At 38.6% G+C, this 15,611-nt stretch overlaps 1 protein-coding gene across 1 annotated transcript in view; it reads right to left on the bottom strand.

Annotated features, from left to right (window-relative positions):
* CFAP47 (cilia and flagella associated protein 47) overlaps positions 1-15,611 on the bottom strand; it is a 773,444-nt gene that overhangs the window by 633,530 nt on the left and 124,303 nt on the right. The window contains exons 23-24 of the mRNA XM_059724382.1: positions 14,173-14,273; positions 11,172-11,331 (exon numbers count right to left, since the gene is read on the bottom strand). Coding sequence (XP_059580365.1) covers positions 11,172-11,331; positions 14,173-14,273 — 261 coding nt within the window. The remainder of the gene's footprint in view (positions 1-11,171; positions 11,332-14,172; positions 14,274-15,611) is intronic.

Genomic DNA, 15,611 nt, shown 5'->3' with positions numbered 1-15,611 from the left:
AGGGAACTGTTAACAAAAGGGAAAGTATCGTTATGCCATTTTAAAAATCCATGATACAGCCACACCTTCAATACTGGGACCAGTTCTGGTCCCTACACCTCAAAAAGGACCTAGGAGATCTACAGTAGGTACAAAGGACGTTAACAAGGATGATCAGTAGTGTGGACGTAGGTCCATATGAGGAAAAACTAAAGCAGGTAGGCCTATTCAGTTTAGAAAAGAGAAGCTTGAGGGGGGACATAATAAGAGTTTACAAAATATTAAACAGCTAAGAGAAAATAAACAGGGATTTATTATTTACTCTGTCTCAGTACAAGAACTAGGGGTCATGAAATGAAACTACAGTAAAATCCCTCTTATCCGGAATTCTACTAGCCAGAATACTCTATTAACCAGCACCGTACCACCACCACCATCCAACACCCCACGCAAGCCACATGCAACAACCCCGCGCTGCCACCACCACCATCCACCACCCCCCGCCACCACCAAGTGCAAGTCTCCCCCTCTGCCCCCCTGCCCTCCCGCTCTGGTATTTTTAGATATCTGGAATTTTTACATAACTGGACCCGACATTCCCCACTCATGCTGGATAATGGAGCTTTTACTGCAGTAGGTAGTAAGTTTAAAACCAACAAAAGGAACTTCTTTTTCACATAGCATGTAATTACAGTGTGGAACTCATTGCCACCAGATGGTGTAGAAGCTGACAGTTTAGCCAGATTCAAAAAGGGGCTGGACAAATTATTAGAGGAAAGGGGCATCAATAGCTACTGAGCACAGGAGTTAAATATACAGCCTCTGAATTAGAATGTCTGAGACCTTAAATGCTGGAGGCTACAAATGAAAAAGGAACAGTGGAAAAAACCCTGGATATAGACAGTTCCACTCTCTGCTACTGTGTGACACAAGATACTGGGAAAGACAGATCTATGGTCTGATCCAGTAAATGGCAGTTCTTATGTTCTTATCCACATTTTAAGTTATTTTCATATTTGCCAGAAGAGTTAAGACAATGAAGCTGTGGCCTATTGTAACAGCATCCTTGGTGTCTTGTCCAAGGCAGGAAGAAAGACTATGCGCTGCAACAGGAAGTGACTTATCAAATAAACATCTAAACTTCACTGAGAAAATTGGAGGGGTTGACGCAGTCAAAGTGATAGGCAGCTGCCACTACCTCCCACACTCTCAGGATGCCTGTACACATGCAGGAAGGCTGCTCTGACACACTGTAATTAGAGCACATCAAAGCAGGCTTGATTAATCAAGTCTGCTGGAGCATGCTAATTAGCACACTTCAGCCAGCCTCCACGTCTTGTGTATCAGCATCCCTGTGCTTCAAATTGGTGGCAGGGGCACTTTAACTAAAGCTTGTTGGATGAGCTTTAGTTAAAGCACCCCTGCTGCCATTTTGAAGTGCTGGGATGCTGATACATGAGACACTGCAGGAGCTTTAATTAAAGCATGATCCTCAGCCCTCAGAGCATGTGTAAAAACATGCTAAGATCCTCACACTGAGTACAGTTCAACCCAGCATTCCTCCACAGAATCCTATCCTCTGAATCATGAAACACAAAAACACCTACTCATCATGCTGCTGGATACCTGTGCAACTCAATAATGAGTCCAATATCTAAAGTATAAATTCAGCCTCCTGGATTCCTAAGCCCTCTAGTATTCCAATATCCTTCTCACATCTCCTAAGCTAAACCACACAAAAACTGTGTGTGAAATTCTAGTCCCATTAAAATCAATGACTAAATTCACATTGAATTCAACGTGATCAGGACTCAACCCTATATTCTGCATTCACCTGAATTTGTGGCAACTTCATATTTAAGATGAACCCCGAATAATTTGATTCTATGTTTAGAGAAATTATACATTTGTTATCATTTTCCATGTATAGAATCTAATTATTGGAGGTTATCTTAAATTCATCCCCTACTCTTCCCCCTGCCACTGCAGCAGGGAAAACAGCAACAGAGTGGCAGGCAGCCCCTGCCACTTATCCACTCTGCAGCCTCCCCCGGCAGCAGTGCCTGCACCTCTGCCATCTGCCCCCTTTACCCTCTGCCTGTGCCCCTTCAGCATCTGCCCCCATCTGGCCATACAGCAGCATCCCAGAGCCAGAGCTGTCACTGCCACAGCTGCATGGCCAAACAGGGGCTACAGCCTGCATATGCCTGGGAAGGAATGAAGCAGGAACTAGAGCCAGAGCCATGCCTGATATTCAGCACTGAGGAAAAGGGAGCAGAAACTGCTGACCCAGACTCTGGGCCAGAGTCAGAGCTGCTACAGCCACCTACCCATTCCCCCCACCCCAGACACACACACACCCTCACTGCCTTGAACTCAAATCCAAGACAGGGGGCTTTTTCCCCCATGCTGAATGGAGAACAAAAAACCTCATCTTGGATTCAAGTAAATACGGTACATTATAACTGAAGGGAAAATAACAATATAAAAATCAAGCACTCAAATAAGGAAATGCCAGAATTATGCTTGCCCATGCAATCTTCTTTAATCCCCCTGTGCATGTGTTATGAAAATCTTTTATTACATGATAATATGCCATTTTTTCTATATGACCTGCCTTGCCTTATTCAGTGCACCAAATGAACAGTGCTTTCTGAATTGGTATTATTCAATATTTTTATTCTCATCATTCTATGTGAACACTATATTGACTTTATAATACAGAACACCATCCAAACCTTACATGGAACATAGAATTACACATTTAAATGGACTTTATTACAATGCTATCATCATCTTGTTTATAAACATTAATGAATTCATCTTTACAATACATCTGTGAAGTGTCACTAACTTCACTTTACACATGGGAATAAGAGACTAAAACAATCAGATCTCTATTAAGTTTTGTTACTGATTTGGGATGTGTAGGGTCTGTGTTTTCATAGAAATTAGCGCTATGCAGTACCTGAAAAAAATGAGAGCTAGGCTTGGAACATAAATCTGAGGACTTCTGTAAAACCCACCTGAAAACAAGAAACATGTAGAGTAGCCACATAACTGTCATTTTTTGGCACTTACACACAGTTTGTATTCCTACCCCACGTTCAGCTGCAGTCCCCCTCTCACCCAAAGGGAGTTTGAACATACATATCTGATTTCCCAGAATAGGTCTCTAATGAGAAAGCCCCAAAAGCATTATCTGATCATCTCTTTAGCCTTTCTTTTGAAGCTGGCCCCTTGAGCAGCCAAGAGAGGCTGGACAGAAAAAAATAGCCTAGAGGGTGTGTGGCTCAGTAAAATGGATGCATCCCTTGAAAGGGAAAAAAACTCTTGTTTCCAGCTCATGCACTAGCTCCAGATGGGACAAAAACTTACTCACTGTTCTCCAACCATTTTAGCCAATGAATACCTAGTACAACATGCAGTGGCTCAGATCTAGCATTCAATGAGCTTCAGGTAAAGAGCTGCTGCTGCCAATTTAAAACATGGGGGCTCAATATGTGGGACGGTGAGGTGACACTGCAGTTCTAATTAGAATGTGGAGCAGACACAATGAATCAAGTCTACTCTGATGTATTCCAACTAGAAAGTGAATGAGCACATGTATAGGCAGCCGGGCTTATTTAGTCTGGAGAAGAGAAGACTGAGAGGGCATTTAATAGCAGCCTTCAGCTACCTGAAGAGGGTTCCAAAGAGGATGGAGCTAAACTGTTCTCAGTGGTGGCAGATTACAGAACAAGATGCAATAGGCTCAAGTTGCAACAGGAGAAGTTTAGGTTAGATATTAGTAAAAACTTTCTCACCAAGAGAGTTATAAAGCACTGGAACAGGTCACCACAGAGAGGATGTAGAATCTCTATCCTTGGAGGTTTTAAAAACCTGGCTAGACAAACCCTTGGCTGGGATGTTATGGTTGGGGCTGGTCCTGCTCACAGCAAGGGGTGGACTAAATGACCTCCTGAGGTCCCTTCCAACCCTTATTTTCTATGATTCTATGAAATGAATAAAGATAGGGTCCTGTGGAAAAAAATACTAAGGGATTACAGAATTTAGGTATTCCTAAAGAGAACAGATATCATGTGCACTTTGCAGATCACTGTGAACAATAGGTTTAAAATATATTTTCTAGTCAAAACTTTCTATTACTCTGTTCACTTCTTTCCTTGCTGTTACTCACTTTTTTTCCTCACCAATTTAGACAAAGGTTTTAGAATTTGAAGGTATGTGGGTTACCACTATCTTTTCTCTTTTAGAGGGGATGATATATTCTCCAGAAATTTTGTCATATCCTATCACCTTTATGGTAACCTTATCTAGCTTTGCTCCATTCCTAATGGCACGATTAACAAAAATAACAAGAAATTGTTACTGCACAACAATAGTAGCCACACAAACTGCATAATGACAGGTATCATGTAAATCCAGATTCCGGTCTGATTTCACATAATTATGCAGAAGAATTAGGCAGCAGAAACTACATATATAGAATTTGGTGTGCAATATTTGTTATGTTAATTATACCATTAGCAACACAGCCAAAACGGTGCTACACTACTACCCATATGCATCATCATCATTTTCTATACAGCAGTCAACAAGCTGTCCAGCAGATGTGAGAGATTTCCTTGGGGATATCTAATAGTATTTACAAATCTGTCCATCTAAATTTACTCAGGGCTGTTGGAATCTCTGGAATTAATTAAGTAATTTATTCTCTTGTTTACACTGGACATACTAGGGGAAATTAAGTAATCATCATCCTAATTTAGAAGTAAACACCCTGAAGGTAAGCAACAGAGGAGGGTTTACCAATGTTTAAAAAAAATTTTATCTATGGTAACACTTTGAGAATCTTAATCAATTTCCCTGCTTAACTTAGACGAAGGCATTCCTATGCTAATGTTTAAAAGAGAGAGTATGTACTAAAAAAAGGATTAAAGAGCAAATAACAGGAATTTTTACTTTCTTTTCAGTGAAAACATTTTGTCTTAATTGCCCCAAAATGTGCCATAAAATGTTAGACAACGATGTGAGATTTCAGTTAGATTGATTTTTAAAATGTAATCGAGGGAAGAAGAATGAGTTATAAACTTAATTTATAAAAAGAAGTTAGATTTTAATCTAACTATGACATAACTAGTGCCCATCGGTAGTTTTTTAAAATTTAACAGTACTCTCAGTACAGCAGATAACAAAGGCTGGCACTTTCCAAGAGCCTAAGGGAGCTTGTCTCTCCGATCCAACTGAAATTAATTCCATTAGGCTCTTTTGAAAAATTCCAGACGAGCTCTAACCAGTTTTAATAAAACGTCAGTCTGCATTGAACCAGCTTTAACTTCCCTGAAAGTAACTTTTTAATTGACCTGCTAAAAACCTGTCCATCAGCTTAGAAACAAGTTCAACAGAAACTAGTTTTCACAAAACGTAATAAAGAGAGAGGCTTAGACCTTCTCAACAGTAAATTATTCAAGTGGGGGAAAAGTGAGGCCTTAGCAACAAGTTAAACACAGCCCACCTGGTTTTTGGTGGAGTTGCTTCAAAGTTAGATCATTTTTCCAGCATACCAGTTAAAAAAGTGCTCTGGACTCTTGGGTATGGCAGCATAAGGTGCTGCCTTCTCCTCATGAACAGAAATGAATAAAAACAGAAAAAGTACCTTCTCAGTAAAAAAAAAACAATTTCAGAGGGAAAAAGTTATCAAGCTGTATCTGAAGCTATGCCCTAGAAAAAGGAAAATCAATAATAAACCAATCATTTTTCCCCACAGAAGCTCCTAGAGGGCACGGTTATCTTACTCTTAATGTTGTAAAAAAAAAGGAAACAAAGTTGGAGGTTGTGGTGTCATCTGTACCCTTCAGTCATACAACAAGTAATCCTCCCAAGGGTTCTGAATTCTTTATAACCTATCAAGCCATTAATTACTGCAGGACTGTCCAATTGGAGCCTCCAGGCTCCTACATGGTCACCATTCCCTCTCCAACTGATGCTTCAGCCAGGGTCCCTAGGCTCCCCTCTCTAGATTTCACTTCCTGCTCCCACCCCAGGGAGCAAGGAAGCACAGTCCACGACATCAGGGGAGCTTGCAAGTTGATGCAGTGAGGAAGCTGTGGTGAGGGCCGCTGGGTGAGAGGAACCCCTCCACACAGTGCAACAGCTGCCCATGTGGTACAACAGCCACTTGGCCATGCAGTGCAAAAGTGGAACAGCCCCCACTAGTGCATCCTGCATAGTATATGGCCCCTAGCTGCTTAGAAGTTGGACACCGCTGAGTTACTGGATTTCTGAATATACAGGAGGATAACCTGCTATTGGGGCATGATGGCAAAGGATTCAAAGTATCTTGTAACTGTTTCAGAGATATGAGCTTGAGCCACTTGCACCACAGACCACCCCCCAACTTGACCCAACTGTAAATGGGGACATGGTCACTCAAGCTGGGTAGTCAAAGGTGGCTTAGTGTAATACTAGTCACATCTTTTCATTATAAGCCATTGGCTATAGAAACCCATGTGTGTCTTAAACAGGCTAACATGATGCGCTATTCTTCTTGGGTGGACCTTTGATTTTTTCTCACAATGGGTAACCACGTACTCACCTTAAGAATCTGTTAGGCTTAGTCATATTTTTTCATAGTAGAAAAAAGGGTATTGAATTACCATAGGTTATGCAAACTTTTTGTTTAAGTTAAATTCAACACCAGAAAAAAAAAACCCAACAGAATTTACCATAGGATACAAAACATCTTTATTTAGTATTACCACAACAAACAGATTCGTTCATTGAAATAATTCATTCTAATTTTTACTTTAAGGCTAGTTAAACTTGCATTCTGTTCACACAAACTTCTCTAAATCAAACCCAAAATGCTCTTTAGTATCTATGCAAGGATTTCTTTGGGGAATCTCTTCTTTTGGACCAACTGCATAGCTGGGATAGTTAGATAAGCTTTCAACTGCAAGGCATTCTTCATCAACAACTATGCAGTTGGCCCAATAAAATATATCACCCTAAGAAATCCTTGCATTTTACATAATTCTTGAACCATCACAGCTACAATATCAATAATATCACTCTAACACTTCAATAATCAATAAGTTACTTGAAGACTTGTATGTGAGTTTTGTTGTATTTGATCAGAAAATCATATTGAAATAGAGTTAAAAGAGATTTCAAGAGGTCAGCTAGTCCAATCCTTTGCTTAAGGCATGATCTTCCCTGTCTTAGTCATCCCAAAGATTACTAAAAAAATAAATTTAAAACTTACTATTCTATTGTGAGAGATTTTTTTATTTTTTATTTTTTACAAAAAATATAACACAAATAGACTGCAAATAGCAGGAAAATTATTCAAAATACAAAATTATGAAGTCAACTTTTCTTTCAGAAAGCTTTATTATCCACAAGAGAAGGCTGAGAGGGGATCTGGTGGCTGTTTACAAACTCACCAGGGCGGACCAATGAAAATTGGGGGAGGCTCTGTTCCCCTGGGCACCACCTGAGGTTACTAGGAATAATGGCCACAAATTGTTAAGAGAGAAGGTTCAGACTGGGCATCAGCAGTCATTACTTTATGGTTAGAGCTGCCAGGCTCTGGAATGGACTCCCAAGGGAGGTGGTGCTCTCTCCTACCTTGGGGGTCTTCAAGAGTAGGTTGGACAGATATTTGGCTGGGGTGATACAACCCCAGCACCCATTCCTGCTTGGGGCAGGGGGTCAGACCTGATGATCTGTTTAGGTCCCTTCCGACCCTAAGCACTACGATACTATGATTATTTATATGTATACATGTCAGATTTGGGAACACATCAACATATCAATAATCAATTTTAAATTAACATTATGTTCTTCATTAACAGTCATTCCATATATGTGTGTGCACATATACACAGCTGTAGTATATTTATAGACAGAGGGTGCATACAGGCATTACATTTAGATCACCCCAACTGAGCTACGGAAGACACAAACACTTGAGTGTGCAAGCATTCACAAGACTTAGGTCACCCTAAAAATGGCACGCCCGTTCTAAAGTTAGTTCTTGTCAGACAAGAACTAACATGAGATCAGCAAAGGTTAACCTGACCTAATGGGTTAAAAACCAAGCTAATGAATACTTGCCTGGGACTGTAGCATAGTCCCAGGGCTAGGAAAGCCTAGCTACTCTCCACAGCCCTGGGGCAGGGCTGTTTTAACCCACTATGGCAAGCAGCAAATGCTCGCATAACTAAGTCATCTAAACCTGAGCCAGATGCCGTGAACACTTGTTTACACCCAAACACAACCACATAAACACATATAATCTATTCAGACAATCAAATAGTATTTGGTATCTGCATTTTATTCTCTGAAGGGGGAGGTCTGACTTCATAAAACTACTTTTTTATAGGATGCGTTCTTGTACTTCTTCGTAGTGTAGAACCCCCACTAGGAAACTTACATTATGCCCTTCCATTCACAAATACTTGATGCCCCCTTGACTGCTGCTACTACAACTGCTTACATGTAAAGTAACATTAGGAAAGCGTTCAATATATTTTAAAGGTTAATATACTGTGACAACTGGAAGCATATGTCATTGGACCATCTGTCATTCACAGACCCTACTTCAGGAAATGTGGCATTATCTGATTTGTAAGTATCAATAAAAATATTTCTCTCTCCATTTTATTTTCACTTACCTTTGTAAGAATAATACTGCCTTGAGCAACCCTAAAAACAAACCCAGCTGATCTAATGGTATGCCAGTTCAGCAGTCATTCACATTCTCTCCATCTATTAAGCTGTTTTCCTTGCTCAGTCTAAACATACTAACATCCTGAGACAGGCCCGTAACATCTAATAATAAAATAACAATCTTCGCAAAATAAAAAACTAATGAGTTGTCTGAATATTTAGTTTCGCTGAATACAATACTATCAGGATTAATTTGTGTAGATATATACATTCTCTAAGAAACTGATAATTAAAACTGTCTCTCCATGAAGTAAAAAGTGACAACTCTCTATTTTGTGCTTCTATATTATTTGAATGACAATAGAAAAATCAGGATACCTAATAAAAAGTAAAAGAAAAAAAAAGAAAAATTCAGAATCACAATTTCAAAATCACATATAGAATCTTTTTTTTTTTAATAAAGTTCTGAATGACACCATCCTCATCTCCTCAGCTCCCACTACAAAATCCTAGGGTCATGCCATGTTTCCCTTGCCTGGTTTCCATAACCTCTTTTTCTCTGACTCATCTCATTAGCCTTTCCAACATTCAGTAGATGCAATTACCTAACCTCTCTGCTGTTTTTACCCAGACATGCCATTCATGACTCCATGCCGCAGTTTCTCTCTCTCAACAGAAAATTCAAATATCATGTTCTCATTCTTACAGCACTGGATTGTTCAGCATCTGCCAACGTGTGACCTCTTTGCTGCTGTCATTCCTTTCCTACCCTTTTGTGTTTTCCTTCCTTTCTTGCTCCCTTTGTCTCTCCCTCCCACCTTTGTTTTTCTTCATTTTTTCCATGCTACCTGGAACAACATTTCTAATTCTTCCAATTCAGTGATCATTCTTATTTTCCTGTGTCTAATCACTCCCCAAAGTCACTGTTAATATGATTATCATCACTGACTTCCAATCAAGCATATTTTATATAAGCCATGCCCAAGTCTCGTAAGTCATCACAGACCCCTAACCAGTGCCCTGAATCAATAAAAGCTGGAAAAAGGAACATGGCATCAAGTTCAGTATAGAAAAAGCATTATTCATAAGAATCAGATGGATAAAGACACTTTGCACTCAATTTCACTAAACAGATATATTTTTGTTGCTGAATTAAAATATATGGAACAGGGTTTTATGTTTTATGTTTATTTGTTTGGGTTTGTTTGTTTTTTGTTACAGAAAACAGCCTTACGTTTAACAAATAGACTGATAAGCATCGAACAGTTTTAAATTAGCTTGCTGTCCCTGTCTTTCAGAAGTAAAATGGCATTCCAGAATTTTCCCCTAGTAGTTGATATTACTACTATATTTTTAATTCCAAATATACAGGACTGTTTACACTGAATGAGACCTCACTGACACCTTTGAGAAATCTCCGACAGTGACCGCATATTATTAAATGTTCCAGTAATTTCCAGTCAGCACACAAATATTACAGAATAGTTAGTTCAGAAGTATTGAAATCATGTCACCCAAATCAAAACTGATAAATAGTGAACTGAGACATTTTTAAAACAATCCTCTTCCCAGGAAATTCTGTCAAAATCATCAAATATCTGTAAATTGCCTTTTCATGAAAAAAAATTGTGTGACATTAAAATTTTCTTTAAAAAATGAAAACCATCCACACCCATTGGGTACAGGGTTCAAACAAGGAGAAAGTGATATTGGAAAGCATAGACATATACATAAAAAAAATTCCATCTGTTTAAGTTGGTCTAATAAAATATATCTATTCACCCAAAGAACCTTGTCTACACATATACATATGCTTTCCAAGGTCAGTTTTATAGAAATATTTCCTATGTTGATGGAAATGAGTAGCTTAATATTTTGTTCTGATAGAAAAATTTTAAAAAAAAGATCACCTTTGTATTTCACAGTAAGCATATAAATAGCTAAACAGAATTCTGTGACCTATGATAGTGTTAAGATATTGCCCTAGGGTAAGAGAACAAGAGACCTTCAGAATCCCAGAGAAACTCTTAAATTAGAATCTATTCATATGTCTTTTTGCTTTTTGCCAAAAAATGTCTTGGGCATCCCCTCTTTCGAAGCCTTTTATATTGGAAGGCACACTTCTATTTCAACTGATTCCCCCTTCCTGTACTGTCATGTCTGTAACAATCAGTTCTCTGAAGCTCAACAGGTTACTTTCCAGCGGCACAATGCCAAAGGCTGTAACACTAGGTAATATCAAGATACTGAAATACCACTTTTGTCTGCCTTACTTCAACATATAAGTTAGGAGTTCAAGAAGTTGTTTTTTAATTATAAATTTAATTTCAGACTTTGCTTCACATGGCCATTTAGACATGTTAGTAGTTCTTCAAACAAAATTCAGCAAAGAAAATGTGTTATTCATGAAGCACAGTGAAATGGGGCTTAAGTAAACCTACAGAGATGGAGACTTGAACAAGGAAATGTGAAAAAAATATTTATACATCAGTTACCAAATTCAGAAAAATACTTACGAGGGCAGAAGCTTACAGTGACACTAGTTTTCTGTCTTGGAACAAGAACACCAGTGCATAGACTAAATTTAAAAACACCATCCTCAACAGCTTTGCCTGCACTGTCAAGATCTAATTTCCATGTCAACTGTTGCCTTGAGGTATTCTTTAGGCCAAGCTTCTGTCAAGAGTTGTAGAGAAACAAGGACATTATGCAAGATGATGGCAAATACTAACCATTATGATATTTTTCACATCGTCTTATGTTAAGCTTTTTCTATTGCAAACAGGTCAGACTACTATATGAATTGTTCTTTTCGACAGATAAGAATCAACTGATTCAACATTTCCCAGAAAGCACTACAAAGCAATAAAGTAAGTATTGTTTATAGATGTATGGGAAGAAAGAAAGCATGTCTGCTGGTTAACAGAGAGCACATTTACCAGTCACTATACACAAAAATCAGTTTTCCCTCCTGGAAGGAAAACCCAGTTCATATTATCAAATCCCAAATAGGATACTGACTTCTGCAATACTTAAGAGTAACCTAGAGCAGGGCTGTCCAACTTCTGAAAGGCTGGGAGCTGATCTCACATAGGCCACAGGCCCTCCTGGGCCACAAGCCACATGGGGCCACATCCTGCTTCACAGATGGCATGGACTCCCAGAGCCCCCCTGCTACACAGGATGCACAGAAGCATAGACTTCTCCAGCCCTCTTGCCGCAAAGACTACTCAGACTCCTAGGTCCTCCGAGCTGCACAAGCTCCCCCACCACACAGGCTGTGTGGGCTCCTCAGGCTCTCCCTGTTATGTGGGCTCTCGCCAAGATCAAAATGTGCAAACTCTCCAGGCATCCCTGCCACACGGGCTGCACAGATTCCACTATTCCACCCACAGGAACAGGGGCAGGAAGAGAAAGCTGGAGAAGGAAGAGGGAAGCTTGGAGACATGGAGAGCAACAGAAAGAGCAGTATGGGGAGTGGAGCCCAGGAAGGAACCCACAGGCTCCAAGATAACTCACATGGGCCCCACATGCCATGTATTGGACAACCCTGACCTAGAGTACTAGGTCAACCAACAGAGGTTCAGAATAACTGAATTGCTAACTCAGTGGTAGAGCTCTCATCTATGAAAGTTGGGCCAGTATGAGATCAATACTGTACATTAACTCCTGTGGTGTTGATACTGGTGGGGGGTGGTGATAATGAGACAAACTCATTTCTTCCAATGAAACACTGCAAGATGCAAATGCACTACCTGTGGGATTTGGAACTACAATTACCAAAGATACTATATACACTGATCCTTTAGATATATTTGTTGAGACTATGAAAGTTGTTAGGTTCCTCTTGCATCTTCTATATTGCCTGCAGGCAAAGGAGGTTTATACTTTCCTACCTCAACAAATTCTGATGAAAATATCTGAAGAGGTTTCAATGAAAGAACTGAAAATAGGGTGTGTCATTGCTGTGACAGGAAAAGCTCTTGTACATAAATATCAGTACATGTTATGTTCCACAGCCAAAACCATACAGGAAAAAATGGTATAAATGGTTCCCTAAGAGCAGACTATACCAAAATCCTAAGAGTAGTCAAAGGAGAAACAAGAGAAGAGACAGCATTTCAGAAGCATCACAGGCAGTTCACAATGCAAGCCCAGATTAAAGTTGTGTCCTTAATGAAAGCTAATCCTGACCATGTCAGAGAACATCCCCTAGAAAGGCGCTTACTCCATAGATTTCTATTACATCACGCTTATTTGCTGTCAGTTCATACTGTCATAAGGAAAAAATGGGAAGGATATAATGGAGATGACATCTGGTGAAATGAGCATAGAGGGAAGTCCTTCTATTTTCTGCTTCTCTTTGGTTTCATGACATTCTTCCCATAGACAGATTCAGGGGACCTCCTAGGAGATTATAATTTTTCAATTATCTGTTTAGAATACCTATGAAAAAGACAATTGTGGTCACTTCTTCCAAGATTCCAGAGGAACACCCTCAGGAAACTTGCGAAAGGATTAACCAAGGCTGCATGGAATATAGCTCCCAAAAGCAATAAGTATTGATGTGCCTATTTTGGTTCCGATCTGGTATTCTTACATCCCCAGATGCCTGAGAAAATAAGTAAGTCTAGATCTGATCTCTAACAAGTACATAAGATTACCTCTTCTCTAAATTTGTATTAACCAAAGAGGTCATTATTTGAGGCATTCTATTAAGGCATGAGGACAATTTTAAAACTCTAAATGATTTTCTGGTTCCAAAATAACAGAATTCTAAGAACACTATTAAAAAAAAAAGGAAATTGCTACATATAAACAAGATCCAAACTATCATTTACTAGAAATGTCAAAACATAAAACCCTACTAACTATGCAATGAAGTATGAAGGAAATTATTTCACACCACTATCACCAGGAGGAACAAAGATGAAGAAGATTAAAGGGTAAAGGTTGGAACTTGTTAAACCACCCTTGGAACTTTGGATCTATGGATCAATGGAAACATGCCACTTATATTGTCTTCCCTTGTTTCAAGAACCATGAAGCACAATATACAATGCCTATGTCTGCAGTGGAACCAGATATGCAAAGGTCATTTCAAGAAGAAATATTAGACACACACACACACACACACACACACACACACATTATATGCGTGTAAAATCCCCCGAAAAAGACTTTCAGGCAAAAACTCAGTCATCACTATATACACTACACATGAACACTCTGCATCTGTGAAAATCATATATTACTCATGCATTGCAAAAGTCAGTTTCATTAATCAGAAAGTAAAACCAAGCTCAACTCAGAAATGGTGCAAAAGCTATAATGTTTAGACATCAACATGAAACCCACAATAATAAAAACACTTAGGAATCTATTTAAAAAAAACTTCAGAAAATATTTATGTAGTTGTTTAAATTGCAATTGAGTTTCTACCTTGTACCTCGATTTTACAGTGAAGTAAAATAGATTCAGTCAAGAACAGACATAAAAACAACTGTGTTTACGTACCTGAGTACTCTGACTTTCATCAACAGTATCTAAATTTATATTTCTTGAATGAAGTGAAAATATAAGCTCTGCAGTAGAGAATTGCAATGGTGGCTTAAGTACTGTGGGAGAAAAAACAACCAAAGAAGTTTATCCAGCATAATCCTGACAAATATTTCTACATCTTCTCTCATCAAAACCATGTTTTCACATTACAAATTTTTTGGCTGACAGATTTCACCTTTATTTTAAAACCTAAGCTTTCCTTTCATTGCCAACAAGCTACAGGCAGATATAATATCATGTAGATTCCTACTGCGTTGTGACCCCTTGATAGAAAGAGGCATCTAAATGACTTTATTTTTAAATTCACCAAAGCAACAGGTACCAAAAGGGAGGTAAAGTTAAATACTGTTAAGCAATGAGACTCGTATCATCTTCCATTTATACCACAGACATTATAAACAGAGAAAAATGTATAACCTTCTAATTTTAGATTAATGCAGAGTGGCAGATTATGTGGAAGTATTATAAAGACCCAAGAAAAAACTTTTAAAAAGTAAAATGGAGTAGCTTCAGGAACATCTGTTTTAGGTATCATCAAACATTATTTTTCTTTAATGATGGAAAATTCAAATAGTATTAGCTTCATTGTTTTCAAAACGGGTACTAAACATTTAACAAAACTATTAGTGCCTCCTTTATATTTTAATAGATTTTATTTATATTTATGACAATATATGTAGATTTTGCTATTCATCAGAGAATATTTATAGATCTATCATAATCACATTTCTTTTATTTAATATAGTCATTGCTTCTCCCTAGTGATAGAATAAAGGATGACAAAAGATTTAGAAGAAATTAAATGTGCCCCACCACAATTCTTAGCCTTGCATTTGTACTAGACAAAACTGCTATAAGTAAACTAGCTATGGCACAAGAAATTTTACTAAAACCTATGCATTGCTCTCATGGTGCAGCAAAGCCACTTGATTGCAACACTTTGTTCTTCTCTCCAGAGAACACTGATGTCTAAGCTCATTTCTCATTTTAGATAGCCACCAACAATATTTTTTGTCATTAAAATAAATGGTGGACATCTGTCTGTAAGGGCAAGTATGCAATCTCCACAATTAATGGTATGTACAGATATGAACCTAGCCAGTGTACTCAGTACAAATATATAAATGGATTCTCTGGTGCACACAGAGCCATCTGGTGATGTGCTACGGTGCCAATGATAAGGCAGTGGTGTTGACAGCACAGTCTGAAAGCTGACTGGCTGATACTTCTGACATTTGGTTATTTTCCTTGAAAGAAAAGGTGCTTCTTGAATTTAGAAAGCTCTTAAATATCTGGGGAAACTGCTGTGTTTAGGATATTTTATTCCAAATGGTGTGACCTCTAAAACATCCATCTCCATTAAGCTTCTCTTGGAGTCACAAGTGTTTCATGCA

Source organism: Alligator mississippiensis, chromosome 1 (assembly GCF_030867095.1).
Source record: "Alligator mississippiensis isolate rAllMis1 chromosome 1, rAllMis1, whole genome shotgun sequence".
NCBI classification, from domain to species: Eukaryota; Metazoa; Chordata; order Crocodylia; family Alligatoridae; genus Alligator; species Alligator mississippiensis.
This window is presented reverse-complemented; position numbering and strand designations above follow the sequence as displayed.